This window comes from Podarcis tiliguerta (assembly GCF_965153285.1).
Source record: "Podarcis tiliguerta genome assembly, chromosome: 5".
Lineage (NCBI taxonomy): Eukaryota > Metazoa > Chordata > Lepidosauria > Squamata > Lacertidae > Podarcis > Podarcis tiliguerta.
Window position 1 is genome coordinate 69826980 of NC_139538.1, and position 25858 is coordinate 69852837.

Below are 25858 nucleotides of genomic sequence, written 5' to 3' on the forward strand. Positions count from 1 at the left end.
GAAGAAAGAGGAAAGGCGCTGACGCAGCAACTCGTTGAAGGAACAGCGAAGGCTGGATGGGCGAGCAGCTCCCGGGTTCTGCTCTGCCTGGGCAAAGACTGTAAAGAAGGGAAAGGGCGCTAGTGGGCCGGGAGCCGCAGCAAGCTCTGGAAAGGGGTCGTGAGGGGAGGAGCCTTAAGAGGCAAGCAGAAGGCCGCCGCCTTCGGCAGGATGAAATACTACACACATTAAAGCAGTTAAAGGTGGGATTTAATAATGCACTCATTAAAATAAGCATCGGCTTGTAGATTGGAAGAACTCCCACTGAAATGCTTACCTGTTTTAAATACTTTAAAGCTTTACATTTCATGCAAATGTAAAGTAAAGCTGCAAAGTTTAAGCGCCACAACGCTATACATAAAAGCAGATAAAAATAGGTAGGCAACTATATCAGCATCCTGTGCGAGTCATCTACAGATATACACGACGCCAAATAAATTGGGGCAGGCTTCAGAAGGAACGTGTTTAGGAATGCAAGTGATTTTTCATGCTGTTCTGGGTTTCCTTTTGCTTTTTAAGTAAGGTTCATAGCTCCTGTTTTGGCGTCTCTATAAATATAAATCTGTAATCAAGACAGAGTGCAGTGGAAGTTAACCTCTTTTTCCCCACTCTTAAACATAATTTTCAGGTTAAATTTGTTTGTAAAGGAGACAAAGGAAAGCACCCTTGTAGGGAAAGCACCCACAAGTCAATTCAGGTTAAGAGCCTGGCGTATTTACTGGTTGGTATTGTAAACACATTTTCCATACTTGTGGACATAGCAATTCATTTCAATGCATCATTTACCTGTTTTTCAGGTTTGTCTTTTTAAAATGGTTTCATAAAGATTATGGTATAGTCACACTGGGTGCTTTCCAAAGGACTCATACACCCACTAAAATTGCCTTAGGGTATGTCTGTGCCAGCTGTTTTTCACTTGATTTGTTCCTGAATTTGGTGTATAAATAACCTGACTATCTTTTTCACTTCTAGCAGGACCTCAGTAAATAGATATCTGTCACCTTAATATATTACACAGACATCTCAACATACTCTTCAATGCAAATGTTGTATTTTCATTCTTTCCTAAATAATCAGAATTCCAGCATAATCCTAACCCAAGATCCGTCAGGGTAAGAGAATTCGGATTTGGTGGGCCTGGGAGTCTCTTGGCTCAGCCATGGCTGAGCTGGTGATATGCTGGCGCAAGTACTTCACCCCAGCACAGCCAGTGTGGAGTGCAAGTTCCCCAAAAGGGATGTTCTGGGAGTGGGGCAGGAGCATGACAGGATAAAAACCTGTCACAAAGGGTGTCATAAGGCAAATTCCTCTGAATTCACCCTGAACAGAGTTTGCCACTAGTAACCTAAATTGTTGTAATTTGCATTACTTTCTATAATTTATATTGCTCTGTAACTTGCTTCTCAATTTCTACCTATTCACTCATCCCCATGCTTAGATATACCTCATTCTCTCCCCTCCCTTTTCTTCTTGGTTAGTTTAGAATTGCATTCAGAAAAAGGTGTTGGTTTGGGGAGGTTGGTTGGTCTTTATTTGTTTCCATTTTTGAAGGCTAACATTCAAATAAGCTAAATCATTTCTAGGCACAATGTAAACAATTATGCTGCAATTCTTTTCACAGGAATACCAATTGTTTCAATATTGCATGTACTTTTTATAAAGAGCAAAACTATGTTTCTTTTTCTTATGACTGAAATTTGCAAGTGTTACAATGGTTCAGTGACTAATGTTGCAATCCTGAACATACTTGCGTAAGAGTGAGCTCCACTGAATGCAATGAGACTTTGAAATAAACATGCATGGTTCAGATGGTATTCTTACTGGGGGACGTGACCTTACTCCTAGTAAATATGTGAAGGATCGCACTGCGCAAGGCACCTAAGATCCTCAATAAATAGTATTCATTAACATATTTTTAAAAACTTTGAAAAGAAAACAGAGAACTAATAACTGTTTCAATGGGACTCATTGGGGTCCATGGAATGAAAAGGCTGGAGAGGAACCTTAGTGCCATCTAGTCCTCTGGAAAAGAGGTGGGAAGCAGTATTCTGTTCCCACAGAGACCAAACAGATGCCTATGGAGCACCCCCCTCTCCAGCATGAGAACACAAAAGCTCTTCCTGGTATTCATAGACATTGTTTCCCTGATACTGGAGACAGCACACAGCCATCATGACGAGTAGCTATATCTTCCATCAATTTGTCTAATCCAGTTTTAAAGCCATCCAAACTGGTAGCAATACCTTGTGGTAGCTAATTGCATAGGTTGGTTATTCCCTGTGGGAAGAACTGCAACTTCGTCCTCTTCAAGAATTTGAAGGGTTTCCTCTGTTGTAAATGTGGTGCTTTTGAATGGTAGGGACTCCATCCTGTTCTGCTTCCTTGATGATCCACACTATAGCTGTTGACCAGTATGAGATACCTGTATACTGTTTTTCTGTATATAGGGTTCAGTGCACAAATATTTGCCCAAGGCCTTGTGATTAACTGTGGGACAGTTATTTTGGTACATGATGAACTAAATCAATGAAGCATTTTCCAACAAGCCAGCTGAACTGGTCCTATTATGTTATAACTGGCGATAGATATTAATGACAGCTATTAATTGCAGTGTATGGCTTTCAGTGAGAGTGAACTCCACCTTCGAATTCTTCTTTCAAATCAATACAGAAATCCAGTCCATTCAGGGATGTTACCTTGCTCAATGCAAACTAGACTGAGGTTAGGTTGGTCTGTTCCTTATTACTGTATTTGTGGATGTTACTCTGTAAACCAGAACTTTAAGCACAGGAGGTTTTTTAAAAAAATTAATGAAGCTGGGGAAAACATAATACCCACATCTGTCAGAACTTCAAATATTAGATTTCATCATCCTGCACGTCATGCTAGTACTCTCAGTTGTAAAAAGATTGGGCAAACAGACTTGTACACAGTGTTTTGCAACTACATAGGCAAACTAATGGCAAGAATCCATTTAGATGTTGGCACTTGTTCCTCGTTGTTATTTGTTGCATCATCTTTTAAATTGCATTATGTGCCCTTTATAAATTCTTTTTAAATATATAGTTCTAAAATGTCTGGATTTTATTTTCTTATTCTCACAAGTGAGAAGGAACATACTTTGTAGCTCCATTAAATAACTGTTATACATATTAAAACAAATAAATGTGAACAAATCGCAACAATGCCTTACCAAATTAAATTGAATCAGGAATTACAGTTTATATCAAAGCTGTTAATTTCCAAAACTAAGACTATGGCAAAAAAATAATAATTATGCTCTGAAATTTCCCTCTTCATTTATTTTAAAAATTCCTATCATGCCTAGTTTTCCAAAGAAACTCAAGGTGGCTAACAAATCAGCAGCAAAAAAATATAAAACAAACAACAATCCCCAAATTAAGCACATACCCGCGGCCAAAATATTAAACTAAAAACAATTTTAACTGTTTCAAAACAACCATTAAAAAGCTAAACTCTTTACAGGTGGAAACGTGAATCATAAAGCTGGGTTCCCCCCTCACTCTGTAAACTACAAATCCCAGAGAGCTTTGCAATTGTAAACTGTGATCAGAATTCACTTCCACCAATAAGAGCAGGCTCATTCGAGGGTGTGCTTACAGAGTCTCGGGTGACATCTCAGTGTATAAAATCATCTGTAGAGAAGCTTCAGCATCACTGCACCTATCGGTTTTTCTCTAATCACTTTAAATAGCTTTGAACTGGTTAAAAGACGCCTTTAAGCTTTTTGTGTCTCTGTTTTCAGAAAGTGGGAAAGTGCTTGCCAGATTGAAGCAGATGGATGCAATTTTGAACTGCAGACTGGAGGATATGGAAGATTTTTACAGCTTGCTAGGCTGTGATGAATTGTCTACAGTAAGACTAGTTAATTATGATTTTACTATTTCCCTCCTTAGTTCATTACAATTTTTTTTTTAAATGTTCTTTCTTTGTCAATTATTTTGATTTGGTGTATATGTGCTGTTTCCATTCTTCCATAATTTCCCCATGTTTTCTGTACATATTTTTAGCAGTTGATCTGTTTTTCTCCCCCAGTTCAGTTTTTTTGACCTATGCAACATTAAGCTGTTGAACACAATTAACTGTTCACACAGCTTTGCTTCAATAGAATAGTTTGAATTTTTTCATTACAATTGTGTAATGTAAATATGAAGCAGTTCTGAAAGTAATTATTGGAGGCTTCCAGAAAGCTATTCATGGCACAATCTTAAACATATTTGTTCAAAAGTAAAACCTTTTAATTGGTATACGCCTATACATCTGCATTCTCTAGTAGTCCTGTGTTAACTTAAATAGTCCAGTTAATATCCAAAGCCTCAGTAGATTATGTTTGAGGTTACAGTGGCACAGAATATAGTTACAGTTGTTCTGTTTAAAAAGATCTATGTTGACGTAAGGAAACAGCAATCTGGTATTTAGTGGATTTCACTGAAATCCTTGCGGACTTTGAAAAGATAATATCCCTTCTCACAGTAAATAAAAACTTACCGTGAGTGTGCACATTTTGGGCTTGTGGATTTCACTTGCATTTTACTAGAACTTAGAGATCCACCAAGCAAAGTGAGGTGAAAAAAGCACAGACTAAAAGAATGCTGAGCCCAGAAATTTGCTTTGAGTACCAGAGAGGAACAGAACTGTTTCATGCAAAAATCCACTCTCAGTTACCACAAACTTTCTTCACCTCAGTAGTTGAAGAAGGAAGAGGGGAGATAATTTTCTTGCTGCTATTGTTAAACAAGTTGAGAGTTGCAAATCCTTTCTGATCTGCAAAACACCAAGAGATCTACCAGTAGATTCAGATCTGCCTTCTACCCACCCGCTAAAGGTTTGCTGAGATGGCTTCCAGCAAGGGGCGACTAGATTTTGCCTGCATGAAAAGTCAGCGTGGTTGATTTTTGTAATGAAAAGCTGTGTCAATGGGATAGTCATTTTGAACCACAACAAGTGGGTAGCATTCTAAGTGAAGTAAACAGAAATAACATTTTATGAAAAAGCTGTCTGCTGGCTTTGAAAGCTGATCCACTGCACAAAAGTGATTTATGTTAGGGAGACAGAGATGTTTCACATTACAAACCACGAGCAGTAGACACAAGAGATTGCTGACAGCCATGGTATTGTGTGAGTCTGCCATTTTCAACAGAACCTATGTATGTTTTAGAATTAAAGAAATCTAGATATATGGAAAATGTTTTGCACTCTAGCAGCTTTGGGATTAATTTACCATATTTACACATATAGTAGACTGCTCCCATATATCCCAACATTGGTGGAGACTATTTCCAAGGAAATCTGACCTTGACTTCCATGGATCTTCTGTGGAATAAATGGTGCATGAACACATGCATAGACTATTTTGCTGCGTACTGAGGCTCTAGTGTCAACCTATAGCAAAAGAAGAGTTGCTTGACGCAAGTATTTGTAAGGGAAAATAAATATATTCCCATATGCACTGCTGCCTGTATCAGGTAAAGTTGGTGTAAGTGGCTGTTTCACTGTGAATACCAATTGCCAGTTTAGTAAATCTTACATTCAGTAAAATGGATAATACAAATCCATGAGTTTTACACATGGTGCCACATACATACTTGTGTAAGAAACAAGTCATATATGAAACTTCCATAGGTATATTTTTTGCAAGAAAACAAATTCCATCCATTCTTCAATTGTTTGTCTAGGTTGAACAAATTCTTTCAGAATTTAAGGTTCGAGCCCTCGAATGTCATCCTGACAAGCATCCTGGAAACCCTCAAGCTGGTATGTGGTTTTTCCTTTTCTCTCTCAAAATGAAACAGGTGACGTTACACAGAACAGTGGATTCAGGATTTTGAGAGCCATTGGCCAAGCACCCCCTAACCCTGACAAAGGATTGGGGTGTAAATAAAAAATTCCAAAACATGCTCCCTTTCCTGCCATCTTCTGAAAGGTGAGACTGGTCAGCCTGCTGTGGAAGTTCACCCTCAGACTCGCTTGCTGGCACTGGCTACGATAGAAGAAGGCACAAGTATCCTCAATTTCCTGCCTAATACTTTGCCCTATTTATATATATATGCAGCACACTTTGTTTTATTTTTATGTGTGTGGCACACTTCCTTTTCAGCAGCAAGTTGAACTATATTGCCCTAATGCTTATACAAACATTGATTCTGGAGGAAAATCATAGCTACTCTATTCTTTAGTGCAGTTGTTTGGCAACGTAGGTTTAATAGGATGGCTTACAAAATCAAATGCTTCACTTCCCTTTTTTGAAACAAATTACGGTCCAGCTTTCTTTCTCCAAATGATTTACATCTAAAGAAAAGCATTAAGCAAACAGATGGGGCTTTATGAAGTTGCAACCCTGTTAACATGTGCACTTATTTTTTGAACAAGAAATAGTTATAAGAGACTATGCAAACTCAGGGTTTTAATACTGTATAGATTTATTTGCATTTCAATATTTTTTTACACATTTTGGGTTTTATCCAATGTTAGTCCTACACATAGTAGACCCATTGAAGTTGTAGATGTGGCTCATTTAGATTCATTAATTCCAAGGGGTCTTAGCTCAGTAGGACTTAGTTGGATATAACCCTTTGTTTTAAATATTAAAATTATATTTGGCAGTACATTGTTTCTGGACCTGTGCAGAGTAATAATTTGGGAATAACTAAGATGCGGAAAGGGGGTAATGGGATTGTGTTTGTGGTAAATGTGGTTAACCCCTTTCATGCCCACTGTTTATCCACACCAAATTGTCCCCAAGTGAAACATATTTTGAACCTCATGGAGGAAATGTTGCCAGAAGGGACATTTTGGAGTAAAAATAACATAGAGTACCTGCCTTCCCACTTAATCACTCAAAATCTCTTACCAAAGCTATTTTTGCTTTCTAAAATGGTGTTGGGTCACTGCTAACACACATTTCCATGTAATGTGTAGTTAAAAAATCAGGGGCAAATGACAAAATTGTATATTATGCAAATAAGAATGAGGAGTAGTATGTTTTCCACATACAAAAAAAAATATGTTTATAGGTCTAGTGAATGTATATTTATTTTTCATATGATTTACGTCATGACTAGATGTTAAAATACTAACTGCCTTGTCCCTTTTATCTAAATTGCTTCCTGTAGAAGAATTATCAGCTTGCCAATCGGGTGGGGGAGAAACATAACTGGAAAACTAAACTGTATGACGTTTTGTTTGTGTTTGCCAGTCCCTGTTAGCATTTTAATTCAGTGCCTTTCAAAAGATCTATCTAGTATAGTAAACTGGCATAAATGAATATAATAATAACGATCATATAATAGAAAGGTGACTCATAGATAAAATATAAATCTCCATAACCTTTACACAGATGGTTACTAAGGATGCGGACTTGCGTTTCTAGTATAGTATGGAAACTTTTATATCCACTGGAAAAAATGAGATCACCCTAATACGATCGGGAAGTTTTTGTTTTGTAGTAGACCTAATATGTGCATATCACTGCTCCCATGATGCTCTTGGAACTATCTGTTCTGTTTCACTTGTATATACCTGGTTGCTTTTGATGACTAATTCTTTTTTAGTCATCGTGATTGCATTTGAAATCTTCAAAATCAAACTAAAGGCTCCTCCAGGTGACCTATTTATTGGATATTCGTCCTGATTTGCTTGCGCAATCCTTTTGTGGAGTGTTAGACTATATTTATTGAGCATTTGTTCTGATTTGCTGTGGGGTGTTTGAACACTTTCCTATAATCATTCCACACCTTTCAATATATGTCTCCTGTCACTTCCCGAACTGCAATAAGTCTGATTTTTAAAAAAAAGAATAAGTGAATTTGTCATGCTAAGGAGACAGCGTGCTTTAATAATTTTTAACTGTACAGTACAAACCTACATTTTAATAATGCACTTGAATCCCTTCTGCAAAATATTGACAGTGGATATATCTTTCACACTGAGTGATATCCAACAAAGGATTATTGTTATTATTATTGCAATTATTTTATTGATTGCCTTCTAAATCACTGGCTGAAGGTCATTTACACATAAAATAATTAAAAGCAGAAAAAGCAACACATACATTTCAGTAAAATTTTCATAAAAGTTTCTTCTGTCTCTGATTTGTAGTGGAGAATTTTCAGAAGCTACAGCAAGCTAAAGAAATCCTCACCAATGAAGAGAGCCGATCTCGCTATGATTACTGGCGGAGAAGCAAGATTACCATCCCGTTCCAGCAGTGGGAGGCTCTGAGCAACTCGGTCAAAACTGTTAGTTTTGGTTTATTCATCTATAATTCTTGGGGAATAGGAAAAAAGAGGCCATTCTGTGGGTGGGGAAGTTCTCTGCTAGCTAGCATTGTTCAGCAAGGGGAATGGGAATCGGTGAGGATACCATTCATCCTAGAGCAAGCATGTGTAGCTGTGTTACAACTCACAAATGCCACTGATTTGTTTGTTTTTTGTCTAGTCAATGCACTGGGCTGTCAGAGGCAAAAAAGAGCCAATGCTGGAAGCTCCCGATTTAAATCTTAATGATAAGATGGCTGACAATTCCCCCCAGAAATCTGAAAACAACAATCATGAACTGTTGGATGACCAAAAGGGGCTAGAAGACTTTGACCCCACTACTGGGAAGCTGCTGTCACCAAAGAGCCCTGATTCCCCAGGTAAATAGTTTGCGGTACCAGTGCTAGACACAGAAAAAAATCCTGATAATTGTGGCTGGCACCAGATAAGTGAAATATGCAGCCTTCTTTTATTCTCAGGAGTGGGGTTTGTCCACATGTGGGTTTGCATGAATATCAGGTATACTCCTTGGTGTACTTGACCCCTGCAAGCTGCATGGTACCTGTGCACAGCTACATAGCACACCCAAGAAATTGTAGGGTGTTCAGATGGTGTAGTCCATATAGGGCATCATGCTGCACATGTCTTTCTGAGCGCTGCGCTTCATACTTCTCATGTTTCAGCTGGGGCTAGTTCACATGTGCATGAGTGTCCCTTGAAGACTGCAGGATCCAGTGCTAACGTGGTGTGTGAGATTGCATGTCAAACATCACAGATGGAGCTTCCCTATCATCTGAAACACGGTGTAGCAGGCCACACATTCAGATGGGATTTTCAAATGATTTTGAAGAAGAGCAGAATAGCTTTTGTTAACAGTACAGTAACAAATGCTGAAAAATCAAGTGATGTGCATGCATGGATGAACTAGTGCAGAATAGGAAGGGCAGGAAACTTCCTCAAACCTTTGTCTCTGAAGAACAGTTGGTGGGAGAGACAAAGTACCATAAAGATTGGGGATACTAATCCTAGGGAGAGTGGGAGCCAGTGCTGCTGATTTACGGGCCCAAAATATATGTATGGACAAAGAAACCCAACAATTTGGCATGCATTACTCCTTAAACCTCAAAGTGGCTTTACCATGCAGGTTCTCCTTGGGATACATTGTGTGTGTGTGTGTGTGTGTGTGCATGGTACTGAGCCAACCCAGGACTAGGTTTAGTTGTGTGCACATCTTGAATGCACCCCCCTCCACCAAGTTACCTAAGCTTCATCTACAGTTTTTGGCCTTTCCTAAATGAATGGATAAGCAGGGAGTTGGTGGTTTTTGTATTAATGGAGTTTCACTTTATAAACCCAAAGTACCATTTCCTCTTTACTAGCTGATTCTTCTCTCTCTCTCTCTCTCTCTCTCTCTCTCTTCCCCCCACCCCCTTACAGGATTTTCCGATCCAAACTGTTGGCATTTGCGCTTTCGTTGGTCTGGTGACACCCCATCTGAACTCTTGCGGAAGTTTAGAAACTATGAAATATGAAGCAGAAGACCAAATACCATGCAGAAGACCAAATATATGTTGAACACCATATTCACCATTTCAGTATTTTGCATATGTTCATGAAGGAGTGTCTTTGAATATTATTTAACTAGGTAGTTTTGTACTATTCATGCCACAATTTCCCATACAAAATACCATGTATAGTTTGCTTGGTTTGTTGTTGTTTTTTAATGTTGGCAGGTACTTTCCTTTTATTCACTATTAGCATAAGTAATATGTGAATACAGTTAACCGTTTTTTCCAACATTCAAACTTAATGTATATGTGAGTTGTTTCCTATCATTATTGAACAGTTGGGGAAAGCACATGTTATTCAACATCCTTGATCCCTTATATCTTTCTGCCCTTATTTCCTGCTTCAAACAGCCTTTAGCCCCTTAACTCTACCACACTCAGCCAACCAAAGGTATCCTGTATTCTTCCTAATTTCTCTTGCCACCAGCCACTGATACCTGGCTCCCTCTCTCTCCCGATTAACTTTCTCATGCTACCACTCAGTATCATTTCAAAACCCACCTTTCCTGGGATATAACCCTTTGCGTCTTTATCCCCCACATAAAAAACAGCATCTACTCATATTTAGTTCTTGTTGGCCTATCGTCTGAGGGACAAACTACATGTTAATTTGCATAACCTAACATAGAATAATAGAATTGTAGAGTTGCAAGGGAGCTCAAAGGTCATCTAGTCCAACCCCCTGCAATGCAGGAATCTTTATGCCCGGTGTGGGCATAAATCTTCATGCTTGAACCCACAATCCTGAGATTAAGAGTCTCATACTCTACCAACAGAGTTATCTTTAAATTTTTCTTTTTATAAAAGTAGTTTCAGGACCCCACAATGTTTGCTATGGTGCATCGGGAAGGGTTCTAATATTTTCACCTTATCACTGCTTTCTTTCTCTCTCCCCTCTCTCTCCCCTCCTCCCTCCCTCCCTTTCTTTCTTTCTTTCTTTCTTTCTTGTAATACTCTGTAAGCATCATGTACAGTACATTGATGGCACTACAGTATATAAATAAATAATAATATTACTATAACATAATTGTAACTCATAGTTAACAGTTGAAGACTGACCTGTCTTATATGCAGCTATATGTTATTTCTAAGATGTTTTGTTCTTGCTCTTCCGTGGACTCACATGTAGTATAGCAGGCATCCCCAAACTTGGACTCCAGATGTTTTGGGACTACAACTCCCTAGCTAACAGGACCAGTTGTCAGGGATGATGGGAATTGTAGTCCCAAAACATCTGGAGGGCCGAGTTTGGGGGTGCCTGTAGTATAGTATTCTGTGCTCACCTTCTTCTCTACAATGTTCACTGAAATTGTTCAACCAGCAGAGCAGGCACCTTGTCAGTTTGTGTCCATTATTGGATGATAAGAACTATACTTTCCTGTTTGACTTCTCCTCTCATGCACCTTGAAAAAGTAGCATGAGAACCATGGGATCCAGAATGGCAGGATCCTGGTTCCTTTTCTCAGACAAAGATGGCGTTGGCTCTTGTTAAGGTGGCTTGAGCCATGTTTAGCATGGTTGCCACCAGTTTCAGTATCTTTGGCACACTGCACCATGGCTGCGTTAATACTTTTGATGGCACTATCCTTCTGCTAAGATACTGAAGGGATATTATCTTTCTGCTAATAACGGTGTAAATAAATATTACACGTGGGCAGTGAATATTTCCCTTCCTTGCACCAGAAGCTCTGCTTTGGGAACTTCTACCAGACACAACTTCAACATTTTAAGCACTTATTTGAAGCTGTAAGCACCAGAACCTTCCTTTAAAAAGAAAGACCTGTGCCTGGTACCAATCTTTTGGGATGCAGAAAGCAAAGCTATTTGTATACGTGAGTTTAGCGTGGCACTGGCCCATTGTCAGTCATTTAAAATTTCAGCTTGAAATGGTTTTGTGTGCCTGAACCATAGCCTATTGTATATTATTAAAACTGTATTGACATCTTGCATCGAACACAAAAGGTGATGTGTAGTCTGATCTGTTTCTTTTCTTGTATGTTCTGTTACCTTTATATTAATAAATTATTTTGAAGTTGAGTATAAAAGTTGCCTACTCCTTTTTGTTTTATTTCCCCCCTTCTTTCTGTTTAACCATTTGAGTAAATCACAAGACAGAGAAGTACAGTGGGAAAGCAGACAATTCCACAATAAATAAATAAATAAATAAATAAATAAATAAAATAGTCAGGGAGCATTTTCCAAGTTTTGAGGATATTTTAGATTTATTTGTTTGAGCGGCTAAGGAAATCATTTTTCTAGTATCTCCGGAAACCAAATCGGCCTCTGCCTGGGTGATTCACTTTAGCTTGGATTAAGGGAATGGAGCAACTCCTCTATTATAAAAGGTTGGAACTTTTTAGCTTAGAAAAATGGTGAGCAAGGGTGGGGCATGATAGAGGTGTATAAAATTGGGCATGATGGAATAAGTGAATAAAGAGGGTTCTCTTTCTCTCGCCCTCCTTGTTCTCCTCTGATAATACTAAAACCCATAGCCATCCAATGAAGCTGCTTGTTGGAAGATTCAGAACAGACAAAAGGAATTGCCTACTGCAAGATGTGGTAATAGTCACCAATTCAGATGACAGTGGGTGAATAAAATCATATAGGAAGATTTGTTCAGTGAAATAAACCAGTCCCAGACCATACTGTTATGAGCTTGGGGTGCCAGGCCCCTACATTCCTGGATCTAGTAAGTGCTTGAATCAAGCGTCCTGAACTTGAAATACAAGCCAGGCTAGTTTCCTGATGAGGTAATTGCCTGGGATGATGAGCCATTAAGAAAACAAGGGAAAGGTGATATTAAGAAAGTAAGGAGAGGGGGCTCTGTGCCAATGGTATATGAGTTGGTTCCCCTTCTCTAGCTCTTAGATAGGACAAAGTCAGATTTGAGTTCCCTATGAGGGAAAGATGGCAGGATGGAAAAGGCAGAGGCAGAGCTCAATGCTTGATTTCTGTTTGAATCCAGGGCTGCAGCTATGGGAGAAACAAGACTCTTCTAGGCTGTGAACCCCTCCATTCTAGGCTCAGGTTGTATATATGTGTAAATAAACCACATATCATAAAGGCACCACATGCCTCGTTTCCAAATGAAAACATGAATCCTGAATAAGGCACTGGAACCCCCTGGAATCTTGCACTGCTTGGAGATTTGGAGTGGTGTGTGACAATATTTTATAGGTAATAAACAACACCTTAAAATGAGCTGGGAAATGCATTGAAAGCCATTCTTAGGCATAAGATATATTACACGTTAAAACTACATTACATTGCATGGTAGAACTCCTAGAGAAGGACTGTTTTTAGCAGTAGAGTACATGGTTTGAATGTAGACGATTCCTGATTCAATCTTTGGCATCTCCAGTTAAACAGGATAGTTAGTAGGATGGTAAGCAGTATGTGGACCGAGAACTCCCAGAAGTACAAGCTGGATTTCGAAGGAGCAGAGGAACCAGTGACCAAATTGCAAACATGCCCTGGATTATGGAGAAAGCTAGAGAGTTCCAGAAAGACATCTACTTCTGCTTCATTGACTATGCAAAAGCCTTTGACTGTGTCAACCACAGCAAACTATGGCAAGTTCTTAAAGAAATGGGAGTGCCTGATCACCTCATCTGTCTCCTGAGAAATCTCTATGTGGGACAAGAAGCTACAGTTAGAACTGGATATGGAACAACTGATTGGTTCAAAATTGGGAAAGGAGTACAGCAAGGCTGTATATTGTCTCCCTGCTTATTTAACTTATATGCAGAATTCATCATGCGAAAGGCTGGGCTGGATGAATCCCTAGCTGGAATTAAGATTGCCGGAAGAAATATCAACAACCTCAGATATGCAGATGACACAACCTTGATGGCAGAAAGTGAGGAGGAATTAAAGAACCTTTTAATGAGGGTGAAAGAGGAGAGCGCAAAATATGGTCTGAAGCTCAACATCAAAAAAACAAAGATCATGGCCACTGGGCCCATCACCTCCTGGAGAAGAACTGGGCCCATCACCTCCTGGGGAAGAAAGGGGAAGAAATGGAGGCAGTGAGAGATTTTACTTTCTTGGGCTCCATGATCACTGCAGATGGTGACAGCAGTCACGAAATTAAAATACGCCTGCTCCTTGGGAGAAAGGCGATGGCAAACCTAGACAGCATCTTAAAAAGCAGAGACATCACCTTGCCAACAAAGGTCCGTATAGTTAAAGCTATGGTTTTCCCAGTAGTGATGTATGGAAGTGAGAGCTGGACCATAAAAAAGGCTGATCGCCGAAGAATTGATGCTTTGGAATTATGGTGCTAGAGGAGACTCTTGAGAGTCCCATGGACTGCAAGAAGATCAAACGTCTCCATTCTTAAGGAAATCAGCCCAGAGTGCTCACTGGAAGGACAGATCCTGAAGCTGAGGCTCCAATACTTTGGCCAGCTCATGAGAAGAGAAGACTCCCTGGAAAAGACCCCAATGTTGGGAAAGATTGAGGGCACAAGGAGAAGGGGACGACAGAGGATGAGATTGTTGGACAGTGTTCTCGAAGCTACAAACATGAGTCTGACCAAATTGTGGGAGGCAGTGGAAGACAGGAGTGCCTGGCGTGCTCTGGTCCATGGGGTCACGAAGAGTCGGACACGACTAAACGACTAAACAACAACAGTAGGATGGTAAATACATTTTCCTGAGACTATGGAGAGCCACTGGGCTCGATTAGTTTGACCATTTCTCTAAGCCACATATTTCAGCTTCTAGAATTATGTCCGCAGACTCTACATGTTACTAGATAAATGCTTGGGATAACTATTGATTAAACAAAGGGATTTTGATGAGTGATGCTCATCCATTGTAGAGCCTGTGGTAAATTAATAGGTTATATGAATCTGGAACTAAAATAATAGCAAAGCTCTAAAGTCTAATTTTCAGTGGATACCCTCCCCCACAGCTGAAAATACATCTTCATGCAAAGTTAGCATGAATGCAAATAGCTTGTCATTCAAAATACTTATCTTTCTATGACTAGCCAGCAAGAAAGATTGCTTCCTTTTATTCTGAGCAACAGGACAATAGCACCGTACACATCAATAGTAGCAAGTGCTACTGATGAGTAATATGGTAATTGAGGGGTTTTAATTTCCTGAAGGCAGTCACCACCTCCTTCCAAATTCATAAAAAATGAATGGCAAGGGCAGTTTGGTGTGGTTGGCAGCGCATGAAATGTTATAAAGCTGATGTAATTGCAAAGCAAGTGATAAAACTGTCTCGCACAATAAAATACTTTGTATACTTTCAGGTTCAGATGTTGTGATATGCATCAGGCGCTAGCGCTTGGCGTTATTGCTTCTCGGCATCTGTTTGACCTATCAGTGTCACCAACACTCTCTAAGCTCCAGTATCAAACAGCCCTTTTTGTGTGTGTGCTGTCTGTCCTATTGGTTCATTCCCTACAACTTCCCAGCTAACTCTGCAGCTGGCTGTGTCTACCTTTTTCAAATGGTGCCTTGGATCCCCTCAGTGGACTCAAGGAATCCAATGTGTTGATAGAGGCCTAGCTCAGAGGGTGGGTGAAAAGACGACTTTATGAAAGAGGAGGGTTGCTTCAGTGCAATGTGAAGGACCACGGCTGTGTTCACACTTCAGTTTACTGTGAACTCAGTGCAATTCCATGCTAGCTTTATCTTAAATGCATTATGTATCCTGTCCCTTCTTATAAAATACTTATGTTTGATGTTGTTTCTCAAACTAGCTTCAGTCCTGGTGGAGATGGAAACCATTCCCCTGCTTTTTTGCTTTTCTGCTACCACTCTCACCTTCCCCAGAAGCTGATTTCCTGGCCTGATGGTTTCCAAGTATGTGTTGCAAAAGAGATAAATACTTTACACATCTGAAACCCTAAGAAGGAATGTGGAGAGTGGTGGGTGGCAGCTGAAAGGCAGTGGGTGAAAGAAGAGTTAAGCATCCATCTCCCTAGCTATTTCTTTGTTGAAAATGGCCACTGGAGCTATTTTATCCCAGGAGAAGCAGCCAGTGTGATTTTTAATGCATGCATTTGCTTATCATGTGGGGTTTATCTCAGATATATATGTCTATATTTTGAACCAGTGTTCAGAGAAAATGCACTTTGCTAGTCCTTGGACCTACACTTCCTCATTTTTCGACACGTGATACCACCATTTACACTCTAGGCACAGAGGATGAATAAATTCACAATGCAGACCTGTTGCATTAAATAAAATGATGTCAAACGCTAGGGACAGAAAATTGAATGCAGAAAAATGAATGTTTTGGAAACTGTCAAGTATTATAGTTATTAAATAAGATGGTTTAGCCCTTTGTAGTTTCCTCTTACTGTAAAGGTTTGTGGCGAATAACAAAAATTAAGAACACATGCCTTTTATGATGTGGATGTCTGGAATGGAGTGCTGACATCAAATCCTGGTGCCTAAGTGTCTGAGTGTTAACAACACTTAATAGAAAGGTTAGTAAACAAAAAACGTTTGATGCGATGGGGAAATCTTCTGGTAAGACCCCACTACACATAAGTATCTAATAATCCCACTATACAAAGTACGGTAGTTAAAGCAAACATCTTAGTTTGAATCAGTTTGGTCAAACTGACTACAATGGGGCTGAGACAGTTTAAATTCAAGAGCATTTGCTGAAGTCAACTGAGCCACATATTAACATTTTAATAAAGTTTCATGTGCCTGATGCACATCAGGCCTATACTTAGGGCATTTGTCATGGATCAAGAGACGCAGACCATTGTGTTTCAACTCATTTTATGAAATTTAACTGTGATTAGGAGTCTTTTTGAGGAAGAAACAGACTTATTTTTATTAGGAAATAAGTCCCACTGATTTATCTAAGAAAAGTAGCACCACTTTAATTACTTTTGTAGTTCAAATATGTGGGTACTTAATTGCAGGTTGCCAGGGGAAAACCCGAAAACAAATCAGTCATACAACCTGATCCTGTGCATGTCTACTTGGAAGAAAGTACCACTGATTTCAATGGGACACACTTCCAATTAAGTGTGCATAACATTGTGTCCTAAAAACTGCAATCCCACCTACATTTGCTTGGGAGTAAGCCCCACTAAACTGAGTGATACTTAATTTTGAACAAATTTGCTTAATTTGTTAATACTTAATTTTGAACAAATATGCTTAGGATTGTTCAGTACAACTGAGGGAGGAAATATGGAATGCATAACAGTTTTCTATGATGCAAAATAACTCTGAGGCAGAAGATGATTTCATCTTTGTCACTGCATTGACAGGATTATTAGCATGTCAGTTTGAACAGAAAACAGGAGATCGATATTTTTTCTAAGCCTTTTCATTGACTTTCTACAAAGCTTCCATCTAAAATTTAGGAGAAGGTTGCCAAAATGCACTAGGTTTAGAGTTGCCATGTCAGCTGGGAAGGAAATGTTTGGGATTTTCATGGAAATATCAAAGGAGAATTCTGTCACTGTTAAGAGGATGCCACCAGCACGATGACAGGCAAGAGTACATAGGGAACAGTGACTGTCTATCAACAACTGCTTAGTCATGACAAATAAGGAGAATTTTCATGCTTACTACAAATGTACCACTTGCTCAGGTACGAACTACAATTTAGGAACTGTTCAGGGCTTGGTGTTGTTGATGGATGCACAGGTGGTGCTGGTGGCAAGCAGGGATGCCAACAGAATTTCTTGGGCCCTGTAAAATGTATGTGGTTTTGGCCCCCTGCATCTCTCACCTGCTCCCCCTTGCAATCTATTGGCAAGAACTGCTGCTTGCATATCTAAACTTAGACTAGCCCACATCGCAGGGCTGTTGAAAAGATAAAAAGTGAAAAGACAATAAACATAACCTTGAGTTCCAGGGAGAATCATCAAGGTACAGTGGTACTTCGGGTTACATACGTTCAGGTTACAGAAGCTTCAGGTTACAGACTCCGCTAACCCAGAAATATTACCTCAGGTTAAGAACTTTGCTTCAGGATGAGTACAGAAATTGTGCTTCACCAGGTCTATATTTTTTTCCATTTCTATTCTATTTTATTGCAGTGCCTTTCTAGTAATTAGCATTCAAGGCAATTTACCCACAAAATAGAACAGTTCCAAATACAACAATTCTAAAGACCAAAGTGCCCGTGAAACATGAGACGGTTGCACAATTTGGTGAGGGGGTGTGGTGGGATTCTTGCCCAAGTCCATAAAACTAAAGCCTTTGCCAGGCTTTCAAATTCCCCCCTTAAAATCAATGGGTGGAGGGAGGGCGAGCGAGGTCACGGCAGCAGTCCCTGTCCACGATGCCTACGCGCTGATTGGCTGCGAATGCGGAATGTGCGCACGTACAACTTGTACCCGAGACGCCACGGAGAAAGTTACGCACGTGCGAGGGTGCGTGCCCGGCTCTGTACATACACAGGAGGACTAATCGGGAAGATTGTGCAACCGAGACAGAGCGAGCAGTCCCGACCCCTTCCAGCCAGTATACGAAGGTCTGAAAATAAGTGCCTACTACATTAAACGCCGTACATTTAAAGCACATTGCTTCTCCCAAAGGACCCTGGAAACTCTAGTTTTGCACTTCGTAGAGCTACCATTCCCAGCACCCTTGGCAAACTATATTTCCCAGGAATATTGAGGCGGGGGCAGCGGAGGCATCTGCTTCAGATGTACGATGCTTTAGCAGCCCTTCCCCAGGGGGCTTGCAATTTGCCACCCCTCCCCCTTCCGAGGTATGCGTTGCTCCAGCCTCTGGGCATGTTTGAGGATGTGAAAATGTGAAAAAAATTAATTTTAAAATTTAATTCTAAATGTGAAAATGTAAAAAAATGTGAACCCAGAAAATGTGAAACTTCACTATTTGCCTTCTGTGCGTGCGTGGAAGGTAGTTGGTTGTGCTTCCTTTGCACGCGATATTTCTCTTTCACTCGAGCAAACGGATAACTCAAAGCTTTGCCTTATTTCATCCAAGCGGGGTGACTTTATGCGCGAAACAGGGACACGTTACATTGATGATGGGACAAAATTAATACAGCGGCAATTACGATTTGCGAGTTCTGTTAACTGTTGCATCGGGAAGACAAAATAGAGATGAGGCAGGCTGGATAAAATTTATTTGTCGCTGCTTCAGTTCGTTATTCAAAAGAATGCCTTGTGAATGTATGACTTCTTTTTTAAAAAAATTTTTTAAATAAATAAATGAAAGATCGAACGCTGTCACACCGACCGTGGGCATTTAAAGGAGGCAATGTTTAAATTGGCACGATGCACTCGAATGTTTCATTCAATTTGATATTTATGGTACGACCGCTAGTAAATGCTGCGAGTTCCCTTACACAAGCATAGGGTGTGAAAATAATAAAAAAGTACCCCTCGCACTTCCGCAGCGAGCAGGGTTCGAACCTGCGCGGGGAGACCCCATTGGATTTCAAGTCCAACGCCTTAACCACTCGGCCATCGCTGCTACATAGAAACGAGAGGCAAACAGAGGTATTTAGCAGAACAGGAAATGGCATCTGCTGCTTACCTTCGCTTGCCAATCAAAATTAAAGCGCCCGACCAGAAAACGGCGTTTCTCCACTCCTCCAATCCAGACCGGGGAAAGGCGGGCTCGCACAAAAGCTGCGGCGCTTCTTAGAAAACGGGATCCAGCCGAGCAATGGCGTCTCTCCAGAGGCGCCAAAGAGGTAGCACCGCGAAAGATGTCATCTCTTTTCTGCTCCCTGTAGTGCCTTTTCCAGAGACCCACAATCCTCCCCTCAGATGAACAACTCTCCCCCAGCTTCACAGGGTGTTTTGGCTCTCTCCCCCGCCAAAACAGTTCCGTCGCCCCAATACAATTCATGTCATTGAACGTAGTTCATAATTTAAACTCGGTTCAAAAGGCTGGCGGGAAAGCTTTCCACCCCGACAGAGATATAGGAGAAAGCGCCTGAGGTAAGAAAGGTTTAGCTGCCACACTGACTGGACGTCTCCCAAGTTCTCCACAGACCTCCACCTCAGAGCCGTGGTGAGGTGACAGGAATCGTAATCTGTGTGGAAGAATAAACAGGCTTTCGTGACAGATAACAGATATCAACACAAGTGACATCTATAAAACATAGGCAGCTGCCACCCAATACTATACCCACATTGTCACGATATGGCTCTCAAATGCCCTCTTTTGTCCGTCAGCCTGCCCATCTCCACCCTGGCACACAGGGCTGGATTTTAGATGAAGAGAGGCCCTAGGCTACTCCACTTGTGAGGCCCCTTCCCATCCCCCACCCTCACAACCAGAAGAAAATGGAAGAGTGTTTATTTCCATAACAAGTTATTGAATCTGTACTCTGAATGGTGACACCAGGGACCTAGAAGGTGCAGGGCTTGTAAGTCCAACCCCTGCACAGTCTCATCAGGGCTGACCTTAAGGCAATTGGAGAAATTGGGCCAAATTGGGCCCCGTGGGCCGCAGGCTTTGGCTGTGAACTGGGGCCCTACAAAAATAAATCAAGTTGTGCCCCACTGCTTCAAATTGGGCCCCACTGGCTAGCCCTGAGTCTAATAGTTGCTGGGCCTGAGTTGCCCTGCCCTTGCATGAAGTCTTGGGTTTACAATTTTGGGAGAGGGGAGACTGCGGCTCTGGGGAGCGTGCAGGCTGGCAAGGCCCCCTAGATTTAGAGGCCCAAGTTGTCCTGCCCTCACATAAAGTATTGTGTTTTCAATTTTGGGAGAGGGGAGACTGCAGCACTGGGGAGAGGGCAGGCTGCTGAGGCCCCCTAGATTTAGAACCAATTGTTCCATTCCATAACTGAGAAAAATCCAACAAAATAGCAGTGTTGATCTGTACCAAAAAAGCGTTCATTGGCACCCTAGTGGCTGATTGGTTTATTATGGCATGAGCTATTGTAGAAAATAGCTTATGTCAACAGATTCCTGTTGTGCTCTGAGAAAATGTTGAATTTATATGAACAAAGTTTCAATGAACAAAGAATTGGTCCCTTCTCATTGACGGTCACCTTTCTTGAGACCCTCATTCACCATGACAGCAAAGAATTTGCCACTCTGGAAGTGGGACATGGATATCATGTCCCTGAAGGCCTTGTCAACAAACTTCTCTTTTTCAGGTCAGCTATTTTGACCTCAAGGGAACAAACTTGTTCCCTGAGAGCATATTCCTGGAATACATGCCAAGCTTGCAGACAGGTATACGTGTGATTTAATAAACTAGATCTTCTCTACTGACTTTCCACCTTCACAACTGTTTATGATTTTTGAGCATGTTTACTTTGAAAGTTAGGGGAGAAGTTTGATGGCCCTGACCTCCTTACTAAATGTTTCTTCAGCTGGTGATACAGACATCCTTGTGGAGCTCCAAGGCCAGCACTTCCATGAGGTGAGCTGAAGCAATTTGCCTCAGGCAGTAGATTTGACTCCCACCCTACCATTGCGCCACTTCTGGCTGCATTGTCCCACAGCTTTGCCTGCATCACCGCCACCACAGAACCCTTACCCTCACTGCTAACATTGCACCCTCGCTGCTGCATCATTGAGGAAGTGCAGGTGCAGCTGTGGGCGAGGGTGCAGTTGAGGTAGAAGGCCAGGTGGTAGTGCAGGTAAAATGGTGGGGACAGAGAGGGGGTCACCACCACAAGTCTGTTTTACTTTTGTACCCCGATTAGCTTACCCCCAACTTTTCCTTGTACAGGTGCTTAATGTTTTTATCTTGACACTTTGGACTCAGTTACATTAGAAAAAAAGCAAAGCAGTTTAAATGCGTTATAACACTGTGACACCAGATGGCACTATAGCATTCAGTCTTTCAGCAACATGATTTCCCATTACAGTAAGAGGTTTACAACATGTTTTCCTGAAACGCTTTTTTGATGTGTCTAGGTCCAGCCTTTGACACTGGGGTTGAAATGATTTGTCAGATGGGGCTCCCTGCATATTCACTGAATATTTGCTGATCATTCTCATTGTAGCTTGTTTTGCTGGCACCCATGTTGTTGTTGTTTAGTCGTGTCTGACTCTTCGTGATCCCATGGAGCAGAGCATGCCAGGCACTCCTGTCTTCCACTGCCTCCCGCAGTTTGGTCAAACTCATGCTGGTAGCTTCGAGAACACTATCCAACCATTTCGTCCCCTTCTCCTTGTGTGCTCCATCTTTCCCAACATCAGGGTCTTTTCCAGGGAGTCTTCTCTTCTCATGAGGTGGCCAAAGTATTGGAGTCTCAGCTTCAGGATCTGTCCTCCCAGTGAGCACTCAGGGCTGATTTCCTTGAGAATGGATAGGTTTGATCTTCTTGCAGTCCATAGGACTCCCAAGAGTCTCCTCCAGCACCATAATTCCAAAGCATCAATTCTTCAGCCATCAGCCTTCTTTATGGTCCAGCTCTCACTTCCATACATCACTACTGGGAAAACCATAGCTTTAACTATACGGACCTTTATTGGCAAGGTGATGTCTCTGCTTTTTAAGATGCTGTCTAGGTTTGTCATTGCTTTTCTCCCAAGAAGCAGGCGTCTTTTAATTTCGTGGCTGCTGTCACCATCTGCAGTGATCATGGAGCCCAAGAAAGTAAAATCTCTCACTGCCTCCATTTCTTCCCCTTCTATTAGCCAGGAGGTGATGGAACCAGTGGCCATGATCTTTGTTTTTTTGATGCTGAGCTTCAAACCATATTTTGCGCTCTCCTCTTTCACCCTCATTTAAAGGTTCTTTAATTCCTCCTCACTTTCTGCCATCAATGTTGTGTCATCTGCATATCTGAGGTTGTTGATATTTCTTCCGGCAATCTTAATTCCGGCTAGGGATTCATCCAGCCCAGCCTTTCGCATGATGAATTCTGCATATAAGTTAAATAAGCAGGGAGACAATATACAGCCTTGTCGTACTCCTTTCCCAATTTTGAACCAATCAGTTGTTCCATATCCAGTTCTAACTGTAGTTTCTTGTCCCACATAGAGATTTCTCAGGAGACAGATGAGGTAACCAGGCACTCCCATTTCTTTAAGAACTTGCCATAGTTTGCTGTGGTCGACACAGTCAAAGGCTTTTGCACAGTCAATGAAGCAGAAGTAGAAGTAGATGGCACCCATAGTATTTTCTAATTTCTTTACATAATTTTGAAGCAGGTAGAGTCAGAGCATTTTCTCTACTTTGAGAGTGGATTTGTGACTGTTAGTGGAGGAAAGAATTAGAATACTCCATCTAGTTGTATATTCCATCATGGAAATGTTTTCAAATTCACATGCAGATTTTCATTATTATTTACTGTGGTCAGAAAGCTTACAAAAATAGCTTCCTTAACATTGAACACTGTGCTGCTTTTAGATATATGCTCCATTTTTTTTTTTAATAGAAAACAATTACAGCTTATTCTGCTATGTAATTGCTTTGAGTCCATTGGAAAAAATAAAGTGCTTTGGTTCCTATGGTCCTTGAAGAAGAAAAGAAAAGAAAGTTCTGCAGACTGTAGGATAAAGATGAATTATTTTAGTGCTAGGGTGCCCTCAAGTGTTCTTTGTTCAAATTGCAGATATTTTCCTGTACCTGAGTGCACACTCCACTGAAATATATTGCACCCATACTTGGTTTATCTGCAGTTCTTGTTCCAGGAAATACTTGCTTGCAAGCTTCCTTCAATGCACAGAACTCCATACTTGGATCAGAATGCTTAGCTGCATGGACCTATCTCCACGTCAGCCATTGCAGACCTTCTGCACAAATACAGATTCAATCTAACCATACTGCATTGCTTTCAATGGAAAATATTCACTACAAAAATGCACATGCCCTTGAAATTCATGCAGCACAGAATAATAGTATCTGAACTTGAATATGCAGATAGATACACATGCACTTTATGTCTGCTGCTCCTGATGTCGCTGTGGAAAGCTGCTTCTGCATGTAGATATTTTTAGAACAGGGATGAGGAGTTTGCAGTCTGCGGAGCCAGTAGTTAGAGATGATGGAAGTTGTAGCTGAACAGCTTCAGGGTGCAGGTAGGGAAAAGATTCTTTGTTCTTGCCATAGTTGGATGAGAGCTAGGAAGTGTGGATAAAGGGGAGAAGGTGAAGAGCAAAAAGAGGACACATTTCTTCAATTTTGCCCTGCTGTTTTTCTCCTCCACTTCCTATCTTTTCCCCCAAGTTCACATTTGTTTTCCAATATAATAGATTTCACTTTTATCTATAACAGTATAGCATAGTATAATAGTATGGGTGCCCTCAGGCTAAATAAAAGAAATTCTACACCACAATATTCTGAATTCCACTTGCCTTCAGAAGCATGTCTAAAAGCCTAAAGGAAGAATGTCTACAAAGCATGTTTGTAAACTGCTTTGAAGGTTGTTTTTTTTACAGTCAAGTGGTATATAATTTTTATTAAATAATTACATGAATGCATTTATATGGTGATAAATGGGTGGAGAATGCTTTTTGTATAATTTAATGAACTACAGCACTTAGAATGAGACATGAACTGAACTATTAGTTGAACCTTGATGCTAAACAGGTTAAAACACATTCTCAGTATATAATTCCCAACCATTTAATGGATGGTTTATCTGCAAAGAGACAGAAACACCCATTATTCTCAATATTAATTATGGATCTCTTTAATGTTTCATTTTACTAGCTTTTAAGCGTGTTATTAGGGACACGGGTGGCGCTGTGGTCTGAACCACAGAGCCTAGGGCTTGCCAATCAGAAGGTCAGCAGTTCAAATCCCCGTGATGGGGTGAGCTACCGTTGTTAGGTCGCAGCTTCTGCCCACCTAGCAGTTCAAAAGCACGTCAAAGTGCAAGTAGATAAATAGGTACCACTCCAGCGGGAAGGTAAACAGCATTTCTGTGTGCTGCTCTGGTTTGCCAGAAGCTGCTTAGTCATGCTGGCCACATGACCCGGAAGCTGTCTGTGGACAAACGTCGGCTCCCTTGGCCAGTAAAGCGAGATGAGTGGTACAACCCCCGAGTCATCCGCGACTGGAGCTAACGGTCAGGGGTACCTTTACCTTTAAGAGTATTATTACAGTGGTACCTCTCGATGTGAACGGGATCTGTTCCCGAGCCCCGTTCGCATCCTGAAGAGAATGCAATCCACGTCTGCACGTGCGCGGGTCGCAATTCGCATGACATAATTTTGAGCATCTGTGCATGCGCGAGTGGTGAAACCTGGAAGTAACATGTTCCGTTACTTCCGGGTCGCCACGGAGCATAACCTGAAAATGCTCAACCCGAAGCTACTTCAACCCGAGGTATGACTGTACTCAGTCTTGGGTCTCTGCATTCTTCCCCCCCCCCCCCACCATTTAGTTCAGGCTTCCTCAAACTCAGCCCTCCAGATGTTTTTGGCCTACAACTCCCATGATCCCTAGCTAGCAGGACCAGCGGTCAGGGATGATGGGAATTGTAGTCTCAAAACGTCTGGAGGGCGAGGTTGAAGATACAATTCCTACAGGTGTAAAATAGAGGTTTTATGGGAAGTAGCTTTGTGCTATGTTGTTTTGTGCTATGTAAGGACATGAGTAGAAGCAGCAGCATATTGGACTAGTTGTGTGGGTTGCTACCACCAGCACTGTTGCTGCTATTAGCTTCCTTGCTCCTCTTCCTTTTGTTTGGTGGACTAGAAACAATGAGAGGAGGCCCTCTTTAAAATGATGGAAAGAAACAGGGATAAAATAGCTGTTGGTTTGCTGGCTCTTTGCAATTGCAGGGGAAGTTTGCTAATTTTTCTTCTAAAGAAAAGAAATGTGTGTGTGCATTTTAGCACTGAAGGAACACAGTGCACCGTGAAAAGAAAAGAAGTTTGAAGTTGAAGGGCAGATTGTCATGTCACTAGCATCATTGTGTACTTCAGTCATTTGGTGTCTGTAACACTCCCATAGTCATATCCTCACTGCCCTCATAACTCTTAAGAGAAAGCCCTAATTGAGGGCACATTTCTGAGCAACTCAATATTGTGGAGTTTTTTCAATCATTTGAATCCTCTGGTCATTTTGCACACTTTTGGATTACT

General features: G+C 41.0%; 1 protein-coding gene and 1 long non-coding RNA gene across 2 annotated transcripts; one reads left to right on the forward strand and one right to left on the reverse strand.

Annotated features, from left to right (window-relative positions):
• The first annotated feature begins 1900 nt into the window (after positions 1–1900).
• DNAJC12 (DnaJ heat shock protein family (Hsp40) member C12) lies at positions 1901–9951 on the forward strand. Its single transcript, XM_083440127.1, has 5 exons — positions 1901–3915; positions 5736–5814; positions 8158–8297; positions 8497–8695; positions 9753–9951. The coding sequence occupies exons 1-5, from the start codon at positions 3838–3840 to the stop codon at positions 9845–9847; spliced, it is 591 nt and encodes a 196-aa protein (XP_083296253.1). The 5' UTR covers positions 1901–3837; the 3' UTR covers positions 9848–9951.
• A 261-nt stretch (positions 9952–10212) lies between these two features.
• LOC310677322 lies at positions 10213–11928 on the reverse strand. Its single transcript, XR_014511061.1, has 2 exons — positions 11534–11928; positions 10213–11216 (listed from the first exon to the last, which is right to left on the reverse strand). It is a non-coding gene; the product is annotated as an uncharacterized lncRNA (long non-coding RNA).
• Between the last annotated feature and the right edge of the window lie 13930 nt (positions 11929–25858).